Genomic DNA, 20258 nt, shown 5'->3' with positions numbered 1-20258 from the left:
AACCTACAGTCCATTTTGAAAATTTATCTGACAATATGTCCCCCGGGCATGCTGAAAACATTCAAATTTTTATCTTAACAGTGACTTACACTAAACCTTCAACTGTAAACGTTTGTACTAATAAAACTGATTAAATTATCTTTGGACTGCTGATCAATTTATTGCTAAAATTTTATTCTTAAACTCCAGACCACACTCACTCATTTCCACATGCATATGGTTTTATAATAAGAATAAATAGTCAGAGGAAAAAGATTAGGAGTAGTAATAATAATAATAATAATAATATACAACCCTGATTGAATGCTTACTACATGTCAGTTACTATTCTAAATGTCATTCATGTATGGATTTATTCAATCTTCACAATAACCCTAATACACTGGGTAGCTAATATCATTATCTACATTTTCCAGATAAGGAAGTTTAGTACCTTGCCCTAGGTCACACAGCTAGCAAGGGGCATAGCTGAGATTTGAACCAAAGCAGACAGGTTCCAGGGCCCACATATATGATCGGCTCCTTTAAGCGGTAATTACTGAAGAAAGATAAGGAAGGGCATGTACAGTCTAGTAGACTAAGCATTCACATCCCTAGGACCTGATGATTCCACTGGTAGATGTGAGGCAGATTATTCCTCCAAAACCTGCACAAATTTTTACTGCCTGTCAGGATTACTTTTAAAATTAACCATCTAAAAGGCCAAAATGGTGTCCTGTACATGGTGGTTTGAATGCATTAATTTCTAAACATTTCTTCCCCTTTACTAATACCGGCAAAATCACTGGGGTGAAATAAGGAAGGGAAATGGGGGGACTTTTAACAATGACTTTCATGAAGTTTCCCAGGAAATTCAAACAGTAGTACAGAAATGCAACATGATGTGCTTTTATGTTTCTTATATGCACGGAATCAGATTTTGGGCAAACTCTTCATATAACTAAGACTGAAACACAGACACAAGGCATAGACCATTATAAGAATGGTCAATCTGGAAGGAAGTCAGAGCTAAGCACTAAAGGGACTCGAGGAAATAAAATGCCACATTGTTTCTCTCTGTCCAGCTTTTCATGGTTTATCTATAATTTTGCTGTGCTGTCTTTCTCAGCATGGAACTAATGTACATACAATTTTTTATGACGTCAAAGCAGTTTTTGTTAACTTTCTACATTACTGGACTGACATAAATAACTGCAAGGTACCTGAAGAGGTTTTTATGATGGTAAACCACAAGGAAAATGAGAGTAAATTTATAAAAAGCAGACATAAGGAATAAAAAATCAGACTAATTTAGGGACATTAACTAGTAAGAATAAATATCCTTAAATTTTAACTGTGCGGGAGATTAAAAAAACAACTGCTATATTAATGATAAAATTCTGTCATCATCAATGTACAGTTAAACAATGCTCAGTTTAAGACGTCGAAAAATATATAATTCACTTAGGAGCAATTTCTATTCAAACTATACAAATAATAATGTTTAGTTAAATCTTCTTTAAACCAAAAGACTTACTCCTCAAGGTTCCTGATAACTGACATTCTAACATATTACAGAATAAGAATAATTTGCAAATTGGTAAAATATTGGCTTCTTAATCAAATACCTTTGAATGTCATAAAAGCCCACCATTATAATCCCTGCCACTTTGCTTCTTGATCTATTGAGTATCTGCTAATATATTCCAATACTCCAATTTAGTAACTCTTCAGTAGCTTTCAATTCATAAAATGGTAAAATCATCACATGATTAACTTTACCTCCTCTGCACTTGATGTACTATCTTCTTTCCCTTGAACCAGGTTCATAAAAGCTTTGGAGGATTTTAAAATAATTTTTTCCTTAAGTAAGAGATGCTGCTGTAATTCCTGAATAGAAGCCAATCCAACCTGTAAAGCAGAAAGAAAAATCATTGTCAGAGAAATAATTTCAAATGAAACCTGACATACCATTAATTCAGGAAGTACTTTCTCCAAATCTGCTTAATTCATTTTTCTATAGAAAAGCAGAGAATATTTCTCAGAGCAAAACTATTTTATTTATATATTTTAAGTCTCTAATTGCAAAAAAAAATAACATGGCAAGTAACTGCAATAGATCTTACGTATCAAATTGAGAGAAGGGAAATGTATTAGCATCTGTTACATCGCTGAGTTAAGTAATCGATCAATATGAATAAAAATCAAAGGCTATCAATACTCCTACACCCATAAGAAAGGTGTTTTGCTCGTTGTTCAAATAATTTCTGCTTCAAAAAAATAAAGACATCATTATAAATAGAAATGGTCACTTTTAACTTGATACTATTTGAAATACTGTTCCTATAATCTTTATAGCAATATTTTTAAAATAACATATAATGGCCTCCGAACTGTCACAAGTTTTTTTTTTCCTAATAAACTCAGTGCTAGGATTTACTCTTAATTAACTACTAGGGCGCGGGCGGGGGGCGGGGGGCAGTGGCGGTGGGGAGAGTCTGAACAGGGCAGAGAATAATCCGTTCCTTTTATTGTACCAGATAGATTTCAGTACTAAGAATGAAACATTCATGAAATACATTTTGCTACTAAAAATTTAGAGTCACTTCATTGAACCTGTTTCATTTCAGATGAATATCTGAGATTCTTTAAATATTAACCCAGATTTTAATATGTTTTTCTAGATTGAAAAAAAATGCACCCTGTTTTTTTTTGAATTCCTTTCTTTTAAATTACATTTAAGGCAAGTAAATTATTTTTCTTTTTATCAATGAATAGAAGTTAGAGAGTTAAGATGGAATCATATTTTACCTAATTGCACAAAGTATGTAAAGTGTCTAGCTAATATTTTAAAACTTCACATGTTGACCCAGTTCTGTGGGCTCCACATCATTCACACTCCATCATTTATTTGCTCAGTAAGTCATAATTTACAGGAAGGGACATATGCCCATCGGAGGTGGAGCAAATCTGAGACTGCTGAAGGGGTAGGTAGTGAAGAGAAGAATATGTGGGTAGACTGAAAATGAGAACCCCCTCAGAAATGATCTGTGTTCTCTCTTCCCTACTCCTCTCAAGATACCTCCTACTCTAGGACTAAATAGTGAATTTCCAGATCATTTAAGTAGTGTATGTTATGAAGTTTTGTTATAAAACTACGAAAATGAGCACGTGGTAAGAAACTGAATTAATGTACAAATATATCTCACCTTCCCCTCCTAGACCCTCAATCTCATCTACACAGACAACAGATTGCTTACCTCTCCAGAATTTTTCCAAGTATATGTTAAGGAATGCATTCCTTGTCCTTCCAACAAACATACAAACAAAACTCACACAAAACCAAATACAGGAGCATAATACCAAGCCTTGCTCTTTCCCCCTTAATTGTGAACTCAGGCATGCAGAAGGGTGCATAATACAACAGTTTATGGGCTAACAATGCAGTAGATACCCATGGAACCACACCCGAGTCAAAAGAAGCACTCCCCAATCACAAACCTCTTTCTCCACTAGAGGCAACACTACCCTGGCCTTTAATAAGATAACTTCCTTGTTTGTCTTCATAATTTTACCATCATTATATGAACTTCTAAAAAATATTTAGTTTTTTGTTTTGCTTCTGAATTTTTTATAAATGGAATCATTCTGTATGTATTAGGTTTTAGAGTCATCCATTTGTCACTCGTAGCTGTAGTTCATGCCTTTCATTGCTCTATAGCAGGGGTCCCCAACCCCTGGGCTGTGGACGGGTACTGGTCTGTGGCCTGTTAAGAACCGGGCCGCACAGCAGGTGAGTGGTGAAGCTTCATCTATATCTGCAGCCACTCCCCAGCCCTAGCATCACAGCCTCAGCTCCACCTCAGGTCATCAGGCATGAGATTCTCATAGGAACACCGGTCCCTGGGGCCAAAAAGGTTGGGGACCGCTGCTCTATGGTATTCCATCATATGACTATATCCCAGTTTAGTTCTCCAGTCTGCTGTGGATGGACACCTGGGTTACATCCAGCTGTGAAGTATTACAAACAATGCCGCTGTGAACGTTTCTGCACATGCGCACGAGTTTCTCCGAAGTCCTGGTCTCCCCATTTCCCCTCCAACAACTGAGTTGTTGGACAACAAACTGCATGGTGGAAAGAACAGTGAAATGGACTCTAGTTATTCCTCTGCAAGTAACTTAACCTTTCTTCCTCTCCATTTGTTTCCTCACATGTAAAATGGGTGAGAACAGACTTGTTCATCTCTAAAAGGCCTTCTAACACTTGGAAATATTTTTATTCACATTAAGAGCTAGTGATAACAAACGGATACCTGAGACAAAATGGACACTCGACTATTTTTTATTCCCTACTTCCAGTGTCTCCAACTTCTATGTTCCTTTCATATTTTCCTTCATTGCTTCTGTGCTACCTTCTGGATAATTTTTCTAATGTAGTCTGATTTGCTAATTCCCTCTACATCTCTTTCAGTCAACTGTTAAATTCATCTGTTGAATTAGGGATTTTTAAATTTCAATGTATTTTTAGTTTATAGAAATGCTGTTTATTTTCTATGAATAATTATCCATAAAGCTTTTGTTTCTTTATGTGCTTGGTTATTCTGTAAGTGGGTCATTTTCCTTGAAAAATTATTTGTGAGATTTATATGAGGCCTAGGGTAAATTTGTGTTTTGAGAGAGGATTTTACATTTGTTTCTGCCAGGTACCCAGAACACTACTGTTTTAGGTTAAATATACATGCTCCTGGGCCAAGAGTAGCATCAGTATTCTACTTATTTCTCTGGGTTCCACTGTTTAGGAGTTTGGCCTGATAATTTTTTCTTATATTTTCAGCTTTTTGAAGCATTTAAGATTTTAAAAACATATTTTAACTATCATTTTAAGTTGCTTTATCAAGAGAGTTGGTCCAAATAAATTAGGTGACATATTACCAGAAGTGGGATTTCTGAAAGTCATGCTTCCGTAAATTAAATTATTTTGGCATCATTTCTAAATAGGTATAAAGATCTACCTTATTCTTTTTGACAACAGCATAGTATTTCATGGTTCAGGGATAGCATAATTTATTTACTCTACTCCTAATTATGGATATTTCAATTCTGGCTGATTTTGCTATTTATAAGTACTACATAAATGTTCCTGTATAATCAATATTGCTTACATGTGCAAGTATATCCGCAGAACAGATTTCTATAAGTGAAACTGCAAGAGTAAAAACAAATGTGTGTGCAATTCATATTTTAGTAGCTGTAACAAGTTTCCCTCTGAGGGGGTTGGGCCACCTTACATTCTCAAAAATATTGTTTCAGAATGCATATTTATATTATGAAAATGAATCCTTTGGCATGTGTTATAATTTCCTTATACATAATTTTTTTATTTATTTTACTTTGTTCAGAGTATAAAAGTTTTCAATGTAATCAATCTTTTCCTTTATGGTTCTATGTCCACTATGATATTTTAGTTACTTGCTGTTCACATTCATATCCAGTACGTGTTCAATAGTTACTTAGTGAATTCACTTTAATAATTAAAATAGCTGCAGAATAAGTATAAAAGGTCCTGCAAAGTATAAACATTTACTATCTGGCCTTTAACAGAAGAAATTTTCCAGGGATAGACAAAAAAGTTAAATGATACCACCAGGAATCAGACAAATCCAAAAGGAGGGACAAGTGGCCTAGCCTCCTCATAAGTGCCATTTAAAAAATAAGGGAGAGGGCATTATTTGAAATAAAAACACCAATGAGATATAATAATCAAATGCAAGTATAAACTTTGAATGGATCCTTGAAAAAAGTAGCTGTACAAAAACATTTTTGTGGCAGTTAAAGGCATCTAAATATGAACTGGATAGTAAATAAGATTAAGGGATTATTATTAATTTCCTAAGTACAATGATGTCATTGTGGTTACATAGGAGAACGTCCTTACTTTTAGGAGATTCTTGCTAAAATACCTAAGAGTGAAACATAATATTTGCAACTTCCAAATGATTCTGCAAAAATGTACATGTACACAAGCACAAACAGATGACACAAATATGATTTTTAAAAACATAACAATAGTTGAATCTATGTGGAGACTACAGATATCACTGTACTAGTCTTTGAACTTTTCTGAATATTTGAAATTTTTATGAATGAAAAAAGGCAGGTTACAAAAGTACGCACAGCTTATAATCACATTTATTGTGCCAAATGTTTAAAATTGGTTATATCTCAGTAGCGGAATCAAAGACGATTGTTAGTTTCTTTTTATAGTTTAATATTTCCTTGCCTGGTCTCAGTATTTTACAGGGAATGTGGTTACCTTTGTACATTAGGAAAAAACCAAAAACTGTCTTTTAGAGAGCGCTGTATGAAAAACCTGAGGGTAAACTGTTCAAGTCTGGAATATGTTATGAATCATCATATTTGCTGCTCCTTTAAAAGTCATACTGTGGGATACCAATGTTATAGACCAGAAAGAATGTGTTTTCAAAAGTGAGCTTCCTATATTTTATCTGAGGCTTATTAAATTTACACAATCTTACTACAAAAAGGCATCAGTTTCAGATGACGCATTTATGAGTAATGTCATAATAGTTTTTACAGAGCTACGAAAAAGGTAAAAAGATCCTTTAAATACCATTTTTTCTCCAATCACTGAGTTGCTCACACTTTAAGGACCTTTCTTTCAATGTTCTTTCCTTCATTTAAAATAGCACTAATGCAAAAAAGCAAAAGCAAAAGCAAAAAGCAAACATAGACACTAACTTTCACTCTTCTTTCCAGAGCTGGAACCAGCTTATCTTGTTTGTCTTCAAATAAGTCATCTTCATTACAATCCGGTGTTTCGCTCTAATAAATAAAAAATACACTAAAACTGAAATGTTGAAACAAATTGAAAATTCTTCAGATTAACAATATACAATTAAAGTTTATGCAGCCCAAGGGCTGTTCTCCATGTTACATCTATTACATAAAAGACAATATATATTTTCCCCATCTTGTAACTAACGCAAATCATACCACTATTACCGCCCATGTAACATTTATATACTGCTTCAAAAAGTATCAGCTTACTAGATTTTTATAAAATCCTAAAACCCTGTAACTAGAGGAAATAAGAATTATCCTCAGTTTACTAATGAAAACAACTGAGGCTCAGAAGCATTTTACATAGATCTGAAATTTCAGGGGTATTATTTCCCTTATGCCCAAGATCTTAAAATATTATGAACTGTTGCCTGTTTTAATACAGCAGTTTCATTTCATTTTATTCCTTAATCAATCCAACATTGTTTGTTGATAGAAAACGATTTGCAGAAGCAACAATAAGTTAATTTTCAGTACTCATCACTTCGGTGACAACCAGATATACTATATTCAAAAGCATTGTCAATTTGAATAACATCTGTTGAAAGGAGATTCAATGCATACAGTCATGCACTAAATGACATTTCAGTCAGCGACAGACACGTATACAACTGTGGTCCCATAAGACTACAATGGACCTGAAAATTTCCCACTGCCTAGTGATGTTGGACCTATCATAACATCGTAGCACAATGCATTACTCATGTGTTTGTGGTGATGCTGACATAAACAAACCTACTACGCTGCCAATAGTGTAAAAGTATAGAACATATAATTATGTAAAGTACATAATACTTGATGATGATAATAAATGACTGTTACTGGTTTATGTATTTACTATACTAGATTTTAATCGTTATTTCAGGGTCCACTCTTTCTACTTATAAAGACAAGTTTGCTATAAAATACTGTGTCATATTATATGAGCAGCAGCCGCACAGATTTCAAGTTTGCCTCGTCTCTTGATAGCATCATTTTCTCTTGGGCTTGATTTAATCTCATGTTATTTGATACATTTAGTGTAGCTTAAGTGTACAGTTTTTATAAAGTCAGCAGTAATGTACAGTCATGTCCGAGGCCTTCACATTCACTCACCCTCACTCACTGACTCACCCAGAGCAACTCCCAGTCCTGCAAGCTCCATTCATAGTAAGTGCCCTAATAGGTATACCATATTTTTTTTATCTTTTATACCCTATTTTTACTGTACCTTTTCTACGTTTAGATATGTTTAGATACACAAATACTTAAAATTGTGTTACAACTGGCCAAAGTATTCAGTACAGTAACATGCTGTACAGACTTGGAGGCTGGGAGCAATAGGTTAGTCCACGTAGCCTGGGTATGTAGTAGGCTAGACCATCTGGGTTTGTGTGAGTGCACTGTATGACATTCGCACGATGAAAGAATCACCTAAGGATGCATTTCTCAGTACGAATCCCTATCATTGAGGCATGTGACTGCATTTTTAAAAGATTCAATCCATGTATATTTAAGTTCAAAAAGTTTAAGTATGAAATCACAAATATTTAAACAGTGGTTAAAAGCTTTAAAGCACTCGGATTTTCTAAAATCGTTCTTAATGTATAAAAAGTAAACAGAACTTACTGAATAGTTCATGTTGTCAAGATCTGTTATTTTAAATGAACTCAGGCAATCTGAATCTAAAGAGTCCTTAAAAAGCAGCAGTACTTGATCAGTTCCAGTTCCAACAAAGTCATCTATTAGCACTGAGCTAATTTTTTCCCATTTTGCAGCAACCTGAAAGAGTGGTAAAGAAGGAATAGAGAAGGAAAAAAATCAGTTGTGAAATTCTTCTGTTGCATGTAGCTGTACCTCGTTACCTTCAATCTTATAAACAATGAGAAATGGTAGTATAAACACTAAAATCTAAAAAACATACCGAGGGATCAGAAAATATAAGGAGTTCTAACTTTATAAATAGCAAGTTACTTAAAATTTAATATTTCATCAGTGTTTGTCCAGGAATTGTAATGTAGTTGATTTCTATCTTCAAATTGTATTATAATTTATAAGTTCTAATACTTCTCATGACTAAATATTTTGGAAATTCTAACATTTCTCATGAGTAACTCCAGTAAAGCTTCTTTCTCTAACACGGTTAATTTAAGGATGGCTCTCACTCCCGCAGCTTTGGTGGATATGTATTTATGATCAGACAAGGAATTCAGTTGCATTAGGTAAATAGAAGGTACTAGTATACATTTTAAGAGCTCTCAAAGCAGAATACCTTTAAGAGTCAACACGAACTTAATATCCTAAATCCTGGTTGGGGAGAACATAGCTGTTATCAGGGCCACAAAAGGGGAAGGATCTTAATAGTGGGGCACCTAGAACCATCCTCGCCTAATGAAACGATCTGACCAATTTATACTAGAACGTGAGACCCCAAGATTAAAATAGAAGACAACTTAAAGGTCTATAAATCCTCCGGAAAACCAACCATGAGGATCAGATAGATAACCCTTCCCTCTCAGGCAAAAAAGATAAAACTCCCACTCAGAATCCCAGAAGCACAGATACATCATCTAGGTGATAAAGGAGGGTGGTTTGCCTTAGAGCAAGACTATAAGTAAGACTCCTCAATCTATATAACCAAATATCAATCTTTCCCCTCTAAGAATAATTTCCAAAGCAGTGATTTTTCACTTATGCAGGGAAGCAGCTTATTTGTAAACCCATATACTCTCTTCCTCCCAATCCCCTGTGAGTATCACGGAGTATAATGAACTATACGAAGAGATGGTAATAAGAATGTGCTCAGCATGCAAACGCCATTGAGCTGTGCACTCATGAAAGCACATATACATCTGCAATCTATAGCTCTAGGACGATGCTGTCCAAAAAAAATATAGGCAAGCCACAAGTGCAAAGCATATATATATATTTTTTAAATTTTCCAGTAGCCAATACAAGAAAATTCTCTAGAAGCAGTGAAAAGAAAAAGGTAAAAGTAACTTATGTTTTATTTATTAACCCAATCTATCCATTATCGCTTCAATTCAATATAATCAATAAAAATTACTGAGATACTTCACTTTCATTTTTTACTAAGTCTTTGAAATCTGGTGTGTATTTGACATTTCTCGCACTTTCTAGTTCAGACTAGCCAAATTTTAAATGTTGAATAACCACACTTGGCTAGTGGCTACCATATCAGACAGAACACCTCTAAAACATGTTGACCTCTTTGTATAACACACCAATATCTGATTCAGGTATATCTGACAATGATCTCAATTTTAAAATGCCTGCTACATAGAATCTTGCCAAAACTTGCCGACAATTTCTGCTCAAGAGAGAAAGCCTAAGAAAAGCTATTCAAGCATTTCTCTAGACTCAGCTGTTTCAAGTCCTATAAAACATTGTACCCAGGAGGGCTGTTCTGAGGACACACTAACCTTGATTTTCATTACTTGATCTAATTTATGCTTGTTTGTATTTAACCTATCTTTGTAAGGCTGCCTTAATTCCTTTATGGAATGAGGTAGGTAAAGGGTAGTTGGATAAATCCATAGCTAACCCAAAGAAAGACTGGTGTTTTTTAACTCCATTTTGGGGGAAAACTGCTACCACAGACATCATTTTATTTTCCAATAATGTAGTCATTTTATTATTCAAAACCTCTTACATAATACCACAAACAGTAGATTCCTCTCAGAACTCAGTTAGAATATTTTTTCCCTTGAGAGTGTATGTTCCATTCAACTGTAAAACCTGCTATATTTACTTTTGTCTAACTGCTAAACTACGTGTATTCGCTCAAATACAATTACTTCCCTTACTCTCCTCTCCCTTTATTTGTAGATTCTTAGCCTTCATTCCTTTTTTTAAAAAAGTAATCAAATGTCTTACCCTAAGCTATATCCAATTTTTTAAAACTAGGTTAGTATAAATGCAACACCAAGATAGAGGCAGGAGCTGCAAAACTCCAAGAGTGTCAAGGTTACTGTTGCAACTTAGAAGCACTTAACTTGGCAGATATCAAGGTGTAACTCCAGAGCTTTCATTACAGGGCATTTGAGAAGAGTTTAGAAGTACAGAATCCCTGGAGAGGTAGTTTAAGGGGTATGACAGTAGGGACTCAGGTAAGTAACATGTGGAAAGGATGGTGGTCCACCATAAAGAACTCCAGGACACAATTTCAAGGCGGGGAGGCCAACAGTTACAGGCCCACTTACAGAGAGTGACATAGTCTCCTGGTGTGGGTAATGTGTTAGTGGCAGGGCTCTACAGTGTCCAAGTAGGCAACCCACTTCAAGGGAGAGAGGACTATAGTCCACAGAATTAACGAGGCACAGAGGAGTTGTTTTTCCTTATCCAGGTGAATAAGGGACCTTGGGTAGGTTCGTGTCTCTGACGTCAGCCTTAGCCCTTGTCTAATATAATAATAGCTAACACATACTGAGCTTCTCCTATGTGCCAAGTACTTTACAATGTCATTTCATTTAATAACATCCTGCCTAGAGGCAGGACGATTTCAATTTCATAAAGATGGAAAATGAGTTCACAAATAAGGTAACACTAGTAATTGGCTCAGGTGGGATTCAAACTCAGGTTAAGTGTGTTCTTTCCGCTACCCTGATCCCAATAAGGATTATAGGCTATATCAGATGTTTCCCCCAACCATTTGTTGAAAAGAAAAGAAAAAAGACAGAAAATATTACCTTCCAAATAACTTTCAAATAAAAGTACAATGTGCTTTTAAAAGATTGCTTTCAAAATAAAAGATAGTTTTCAAAGTATTTTCCTTTTGAGTATTTAAATCCTCTATGTGTTAGAGAGGTTGAATATGGTTCTATAACCCCTATTAATATAAAAGTAATTTACAAGGCAAAGCCTGATAAAATACAATTTCTACCTGACATTTCCACACACACACGCACAAACACCCATACACAAAGCAATGATTCACATTAAAAAAAATGCCTCTCAAACTTTCTAAAATATTTATCAATGTTCCCTATTGAAGTGATAATATATGATAGAAATTTTAATTGAGAGCTTCTAATTAAAATAGATAGAGCACACAAAGTATCTGCTTTTTTTTAAAGTAGCACAAGAACTTAAAAAGTTGTATGATGTACTAATGTACTAAAAAACTACTTTTGGAAGAGACATTTCTGACAGGTAATGATTATTTATCTTGAATTATAAACACTGACATCCCATGACTGAATGACCAGAGGATGTAGTATTACCAAAACATTGGGGTCAGAGAAATATTATTGGTGGATATACCCAGTTACAAACCTCCAACTTCCTATTTGTTTTCTGCACTTTTAACCTGTTATCGAACACTCAATACCAGTATTTTAAAGTAATTTCCGAACCTTACACTAAATTACACTAAAAGATGCAACTACTGTATATGTGGATAAAATGTAACTGCTGTTAAGGACAACTCTGAGTTTCAAAATATAACAAAATTCTCTAAGCAATAGTTTTTAGAAAAATTAATAGTTACCACTTGTCTCTGGAGAACAATTATTTGTCTTCTTAAGACACAATGATATATTTCAAGGAATTCCTCTAGATTTCATTTTAAGTTGAAATAGAAAATTACCAACTTTTAAAAAGTTGAACTGATTTGAGTTTCCTAAGGCTTATGAAGTCAAACTACTAATAATCATATTCTAAGTAAAAATACACACCTAGTCATTACAATAATAAAAATTGAGATAAATTAAAAGACAAATATATAATAACTATAGTTATATATTTCCAAACAACTCAAAAGCTTTTTATAAGTCAAAAATGGCAATGCAAAACCTTTGTCAGGTAGTAGATAACTTTAAGAAAAAATAATGTAATATATATAATTTTCTTATAAGTGCAGCACTAAAAATTCATGTGGCTAATGAGACCCCTCCAGGTGAACCCTAGGACGTGCAAGAACGTTTAATAGGTCTAAGACTATACCAACTGAGTGTACTTATAAGTACTGTACCTGAAAGTTCTTTTCCCAAACAGCACAAACTTCACTGGACCTAAAGGATACAAGGAAAAAGAGGTCTCCGCCTGAATCCATAAGTTGAACTGCACGAGGATCTGCAAACGGCAGCTGGCACACACTTTTAGGAGTGCCATTTTGGAATGAAATCAGCTGGTCTTTTCGAGTAAGGGCAATCAGAGACATTCTTAGCTGGCTGTTGACAATGTCAGTTGCACAGACATGCACACAAGTTATCACACTGCTATAAGCAGGAGGGATAATGTATGTATCACTTATTAATTCTTCACTTTCAAGGGAGTATACACAAAACTTGGTATTCCAAAATGCGTAATCTGATTTTGAAGGCTTTGGGGTGCATTCTTCCTCAGATAAACAACATTTCTTTTGTCCTAATAAAACCACACCTAGATTTCCAATCTCCCCTACCCACTCAATAGAAGAAAAGTTAAAGGACAGAGTGATAACTTTGTCAGTTTGGGAAGAGATATAGAAGAATGTTTTGACATGTTTCCATAAAATTAAAGGGCCGTTAAAGACCCTTATGCCATCCTTCAACTCATGGCCTAGTCTAAAACTCAAACGCTTTTCAAATTTATTGGTACTGTGAAGAAATAGTAGAAAATATTTGAAAACATTATTCTTTTCATTGCACTGTATCACAATATAAGGGAGGTTCATTCCAGTTCTGAAATCCGACACACAGTCGCAACACAAAATTTTTAAATAAGAGTTTTCTTCCTTTATGCTAAAGAATCCAGTGGACTTCTGAACAAATGTTCTTGTTCCTCTGTCAAATACCATTCTTCTGACATGTAATACTGGTATCTCTGCAGGCCCTTTATGTGAGAAACTCCCTTTAGACAATCGAAAAACAAGGACTTCCCCATTACAACACAGGAGCCTTTCTTGTTCTTTAGATGACATTGCTTGTTTGCTGGTCATTCCACAATGTCAAGTCTTTGTGTTGGTCCAATTTTCGAATGCAAATTGATTCCATTCGATGATTTTAAACCTAAAAATGAAATGAGGAAAACTGCCATCAAGTAGGGAGAGTTGAAAACACGTTTTTGTTAAGAGAATCATTAAATGGGTAACTATAAATTTTATAAGGTTAACATTTTTACGCTTTTTATGCTATCTTAATGTCACACCTATTAAAAAAACATATCCCAAGTATTATTTCTGTATAGCCCTTAAACAGTTTGCAAAGAATGCAAACAACCACATCACGAACGATAACTGAATGTGTTAACAGCAACTATGGAAAGCTGTTAGGTGCACTATTAAAGTGACTGCAGACATTCTTTCTGGCTCAGGGAATTTCTTAAGGGTTCCACTTCTGTCTCTCAAACCTACTGACCCAACCTGGTTCCCCCATTTTCTTTACAATGACAGTGATTCGAGTTAGACCCCTCCCAGAGCCCAGGCACAGGTTCCCTGCTTCCCAGAAAGAGGAGCTAAGTCAGACTACGACCGAAGTGAAGACCCAGAAAGGAAAACGGGAGATGCTATAACATGGCTTGAAAAAAATCTCTGTACAAGTAACAAATCTTAAATCTTACTTTGAAAGAACAATGCAGTTTTACAACCTAAGTAAGTCGCTATTGTTATTCAAAGAAAAAATAGAGGATTAGTAATATCATACCACTGCAATGAACACAAAATGAAATAGCTATCAATTATTTATGCTTATTATATGCCAGGTACAATACATGCATTATTTCATTTAATGCTTACTACTATTCTTTTGAAGTAAGAATTTTTATTACCTCATCTTTTAAACAAAACCTTATTTGAACAAAACTCAGAAAATTTTCCCAGGTGACAACACTAATCTGCAATACCACTAGGTTTGGAAGAGGGGCCCCCTGATTCCTGAGCCTACACTGTAACGACCACACTGTCCTGGCATGCATTCCCTTATTCGGAACACTGGTTATAAGAAAGGCAACGAGAGAATTAGTAAAGTAGAACAAAGAGCGAAGAAACACCCTCCTCACTGAACATACAAGAAAAAGATGTTGATCTCTTTATTCGGTGGCTATATTTGCTGAGTCTCTCCTTTAACAGTTGTTGAAGGCTTAGCCAGACACGTGAATGCTGAGTCTGCCTTTTACTATGCGGATGACTTAGAGCAAGTGACTGAACCCCTTTGTACCTCTCATCCACATCTATGTAACAGTATCTAGCTCACAAGGAATTAACTAATATAGCTCACTTGAACTAGGACCTGGCACACAGAAAGTGCTCGATAAAGGTTAGCTACTATCATTATCGTCGTCATCATCATCATTATCACCATCATCATCACCATTATGGCTGGCTCTGGTTTATATAGTACCTAACCTTAGAAACGTCAGAAGAATGGTTGCATACATAACAGTTTGTGAATGCTGAAAGGTCCCTCTCCACTATCAACAATTCTAACTCATATTCTCTTTTCTCCTACCTGTGGATCATTACACCAGGAAATTCAACTATTTCAGAAATAAATGAAAATCAGGTTATTTACAAGTAAATAATATTGTTTTCCTCTGCTGAATGAGAAGCAAACTCTAAAGGCTTAGGTTTTGTTCTTTGATTATAAACACCTACCAATAGCCCAATTAGAAAAAAAGTATCACTGAACCATGATTTATAAGTTTAAGTTAATGTAAGTTGCATTTTAAAGAAATGATTTTGATTTGGAGGCAATTTTACTTAAAAGTAGACTAGTCAGCATCTACTTTCAAATTGGAGATGCCACATCTTATTTCCAAACACATTACTTGTGGTCTTAAAACGTTCACAAATTCTTTGAAACTCTTTCCATCAAGAACTGGCATTTAATTATCTCCTTGAGTGAGGTCTGGTCATTATGACTTACTTCTAGCCAATAGAATGTGGCAGAAATGACAGTGCATGACTTGAAAGACTGGGTCATAGAGTACCATGGCTTCCTAGTTGACCTCTTCCTTTAATCACCTCCACTGGGGAAAGCCACCTGCTATATCATTAAGACCCTCGAGCAGCTGTGTAGAGATGTGCACATAGCCAGGAACTGTGGCTTCCTGCCAAAAGACAGTGAGGGACTGAGGCCTCTTGCCAATAGCTATGTGGGTGAGCCTTCTTGGGGTCAGATCCTCTAGCTCTAGCCAAGCCTGTAGATGACTTGGCCCCTTGGAGAGATCATGAGCCAGAACCACCCAGCAAAGCTGTTCCCAAAATCTTAATCCTCAGAAATTTTGAGATCATAAATGTTTGTTGCTTTAAGCTGCTAAGTTTGGGAGTAATTTGTTATGCAGAAATAAATACTTTCTTCTATGGCATTTTTTAAAATTAAACTGATGATATGCTTTTTGAGAATTTCATGAAACCTATGACCTGAAGTAACTGGTGATATTGTATCATAACATAAATTAGCAGAAGTCACTGGCTTACTGCTTTGTTGTTAGGCGATTAATGTCAAAGATCTAGGACACACAAAGTAGATTCAGCTTCCGCAGTAAAGTTAGGTAAATCAAAGGTGTGGCTTCTACTTATGAACCTTTTACTTTGAAGGAAATAAACATATTAGTTATATTACATCAAAATGTATGAATAATAATTTCTGTATTTCAAATTTCCCAGAGACATGTCAGGCTTCTTAGAAGATTTCTGAAAAAGGAAGAGCATAAAATGATATATTGAGACAAAGATCTAAGAACACATTGCTTTTTGCTACCTACTCAAAAAAGTTGTGCAGATTTCTTAATAATAATAAAAACTACCAAAATTAACTTCTGTCTGGTAAAGGATTTTGTTATTTTAATATTAAATGTCACAACTAATGTTTAATCAACACAATGCTCTGGTTCACCAATGTTGAGTGTGACAGAAGCAAGGAGAATCTGATTGCTAAAAGGTCAGTAGAACCTCTCCCTTTCCTAACCTTTACAGTATGTTATGTTGCATCCTGACAGTTAGAACTTAGGAAAATCTGGTCCCTTGCATTCTGCTCCCTTAATGCTTTCAACTAGCTCCTTAACTTAGAAATATTCATCTTCCAGCTCTCTGTTCCCATTGCCATGACCATAGTTCAGGCTTTCATCTCTCACTTAGGCTGAGGTAAAATAAAAGCTTCAGGCTTGCTCTTCCTCTAGTCTCTCTCGCCTCCAACACATCAGTTTATTTATGCTGCCTCAGTTGTTCTAAAACACAAACTTGATCTGGTAATTGCCTCTTCATTCTAAAACCGTGCACACACACATTGCCCTTCTCGACAGGCCTATGATCCTTCAGTTACTACTTGGAAAGATAGATGCTAAATGCTGTGTATTTGACATATGCATGATGTAGAGGTAAAATGTTGCCAACCACTGCTATAAAGTATAGCATGGTATTCAAGGCCCTGCTTCAACCCTAACCCAACATGTTTTTAGCATGAGCTCTAAGCAGAAAGCAAACTTATTTTCATGTACTTAGACTCAAATAGATTTAAAAACACAAATGACTTTTATATGAAAGGTCATTTTTTGTTTTTAAATACTATTTCAAAAACATGTATATTTTCACTGTTATTTAAATGAGCCACTTTACAGTTAAAAATTAGATTAATATATTACTGTATTTATGAAGATAAATTTTTCCTCAAACTTTCTGTAATCTCAAGGCTTATTAAATTCAGATATACATGTATATCTATTTTATTTTATACTGATGCAACATCTGTTTTAAGGGTTACATATGTTCTTAGCATATGTTCATAAAATAAACCTTTAAACCTATGGAATAAGTGGTAGTTTTATTTTATTTTTTTAAATAGAAACAATCTGGAAATAAAACTGAGGCTCAATTTAGAGGCTCTTAAACCAATATACACAAGCCCTGATTAGTCAAACCCTGATTATCAGGGCACTGGGATTTTAAGTCATTTGACTTTTTAATATCCTTACAACAGTGGCTGCAGAAAAAACAGGTAACTCAAACCAGTTAAATTTTACCTCACGTTGCAGCAATGAAGTGGGGTGGAGGGGAGATGTGAAAGCAGAGTATTTATAAAATGCTACATAATTAATTTGAGCTTTTCCTGTTCTTATATTACCAGACACCAAAGTTGACTATACTTTATACATAAAATGAAAACAGACGTGAGCAAACCAGAAAATAATACATGATATCATCTTCATCCGCTCTTCTCCACCAGCCTCACAAACAAATAAACAATGTTCTCTTTAAATGCTACTGAATTCATTTGGGTGCTGTGAATTGCATAACTCCTCAAGTTACTAAAGATCTGGTTCAGGAAGATCCGAAAAGTGCACTATATATGATCTGCAGATGAAATCTAAAAAAGTCTCTAAGAAACCACGCTGATTACAACTAATACAAAATATCTTTGGAAAAGGGGTTGAATTAAGACATAGCTAACTAAAAGTTTCACCTAATATTAAACATAATCTTACAAGCATAATACTGATAGATGTGCCTTTTTCAACACATAGGACATTGTTATCTAAGTAAATTAACTTGGCTATAGAATAGGTCCACTGTTAAAATCTTTTTCTACCTATATAACTAGAAGTCATTTGTTGGGGCCTACCCAGAATCAGTGTCTGCTTTTTCCCCTTTCTAACAATGCCTCGTTGTCTGAAATGCAGGTAAATGTAGGGGAATGGTGATCCACTAAGAGAGGTAGGAAAGATTAAGCTAAAGGAGGTTTTTCTAAGTCATACTAAGGACTTCTTACTTTCTCTAAGCAATGATAACCCAGTGAAATATTTTAAAAACAGCAATCATAAGAGTATACTTCTGTATTACAAAGATCCTGGTGACAGTGTTGCAGACAGGGGTGAGACTGGAGGCCAAGCCATCGATTAGGACATAATTATGAGCACTTAAAGGGAGAGGTGACTGTGGAAGGCAATTTGGCAGTAAATGAAAATGCATATATCTGGCAATTTCATTTCTAGTTATAAATCGAGAGAAATAATCCTACATAATAATGCACAAAGACATCGCTCTAGAATGTTCACTATGCTGTAATGTGGAATATTAAAAAAATAGTAAAAACTTCAATGAACACCAATAGGGGAATGAATAAATACAGATGGAATATCATACCATAGTTCAAAGGAATAAATTAGATCTATGTATATCATCATGGCTAGATTTCAAAAACAAAATGAGAAAAATTAAGTTGCAGAAAAACGTATACTGCAGTACACTATTGACGTAAATCAGAACACATAAAACATTACATATTTTCTGTTCATCTACAATGGCTATATTTCAAGTGCTTTCTCTGTACCAGGTACTGTTGGAACTTGGACTCACTCATTTATTCCTCACGACGTACTTGTGCCACATGCACCATGATCTCATCCTATAGATGGGGAAACTGAGGCATGGCATTTAAGGATCATCTCAGAGGCCTACAGATAGGAAGTGACAGGGCCAGGATTCAAACCCAGGCAGCCCACCCCATCCCCCACCCCCACTCCTCCCAAAAAAAGCAAAGCTGTAAAGATTCATGCCACATCCGTAAGTACTGTTTATTCCAGAGAAGGGGATGGAAATCAGGGTAGGGAGACTTTAGAGGAAGATTCCAGCTATGCAAGCATACCTCAGAGATAGTGCGGGTGCAGTTCCAGAACACCATAATGAAGTATGACAATAAAGCCAGCCGTAATCTTTTTGTTGGTGACAGGTCTTGCCTTCAGTTTGTAAAAAAAAAAAAAAAAAACCAACACGGCACCTGTGAAGCACAATAAAGCAAAGCACAATAAAAGTAGGTTCCAGAACACCATAATGAAGTATGACAATAAAGCCAGCCGTAATCTTTTTGTTGGTGACAGGTCTTGCCTTCAGTTTGTAAAAAAAAAAAAAAAAACCAACACGGCACCTGTGAAGCACAATAAAGCAAAGCACAATAAAAGTAGGTATGCCTGTGCAAAAAGCTATCAAGAATGCACCCGAAAAATTTTTAAACAACATATCCATTTTTTCTCCATAAAAATGTAAACATAAAAAGAAGTCTGAGGCCAAAGGCGCTCAAGTGTCAATCGTGATTGACTATGGCTGGTGGAAGCATAAGGACCGCTCTCCTTACAATGTCTTTGTAGTTTTGAGTATCTTTCAATTTTTAAAAGGCAATATTACTGAATGCAAAAACGATTTCAACTTTTTAACCCACAACCAGAAAATGCGCTTCCAGTACGTTATGAATCGATGTTTCTCAACTTTGACATTTTGCACTGGATAAATTGTGAGGCTGTCCTGTGCATTGTAGAGTTTAGCAGTATCCCCGGCTTCTACCCACCAGATACCAGTAGCAGGCTGCTGCCAGGTTGTGACAACAAAAAAGTCTCCAGACATTGCCAAATGTGCCCTGGGAGGCAAAACTGCCCCCTGTTTTGAGAACAATCACCTTAATAATGTAAGATGTTTTACATCTGTTAACTTTATATAATTGTTTCTGTCT

At 35.3% G+C, this 20258-nt stretch overlaps 1 protein-coding gene across 2 annotated transcripts in view; it reads right to left on the bottom strand.

Annotated features, from left to right (window-relative positions):
* The window catches only part of FANCB (Fanconi anemia complementation group B), a 24024-nt gene extending 4490 nt beyond the window's left edge, over positions 1-19534 (bottom strand). Inside the window, exons 1-6 of one of the 2 annotated variants that reach the window (XM_015589124.2) lie at positions 19401-19511; positions 19112-19209; positions 12812-13829; positions 8449-8601; positions 6739-6822; positions 1762-1890 (exon numbers count right to left, since the gene is read on the bottom strand). In XM_015589124.2, coding sequence (XP_015444610.1) covers positions 1762-1890; positions 6739-6822; positions 8449-8601; positions 12812-13759 — 1314 coding nt within the window. In that variant the 5' untranslated portion in view covers positions 13760-13829; positions 19112-19209; positions 19401-19511. Of the gene's footprint in view, positions 1-1761; positions 1891-6738; positions 6823-8448; positions 8602-12811; positions 13830-19111; positions 19210-19400 lie in introns of both variants that reach the window. The other variant, XM_006911657.3, reaches the window with a different exon arrangement.
* Between the last annotated feature and the right edge of the window lie 724 nt (positions 19535-20258).

The sequence above is a fragment of the Pteropus alecto genome, unplaced genomic scaffold (assembly GCF_000325575.1).
Source record: "Pteropus alecto unplaced genomic scaffold, ASM32557v1 scaffold23, whole genome shotgun sequence".
NCBI classification, from domain to species: Eukaryota; Metazoa; Chordata; class Mammalia; order Chiroptera; family Pteropodidae; genus Pteropus; species Pteropus alecto.
The sequence above is the reverse complement of the archived record's forward strand: the minus strand, read 5'-3'. Positions and strand labels throughout refer to the sequence as shown.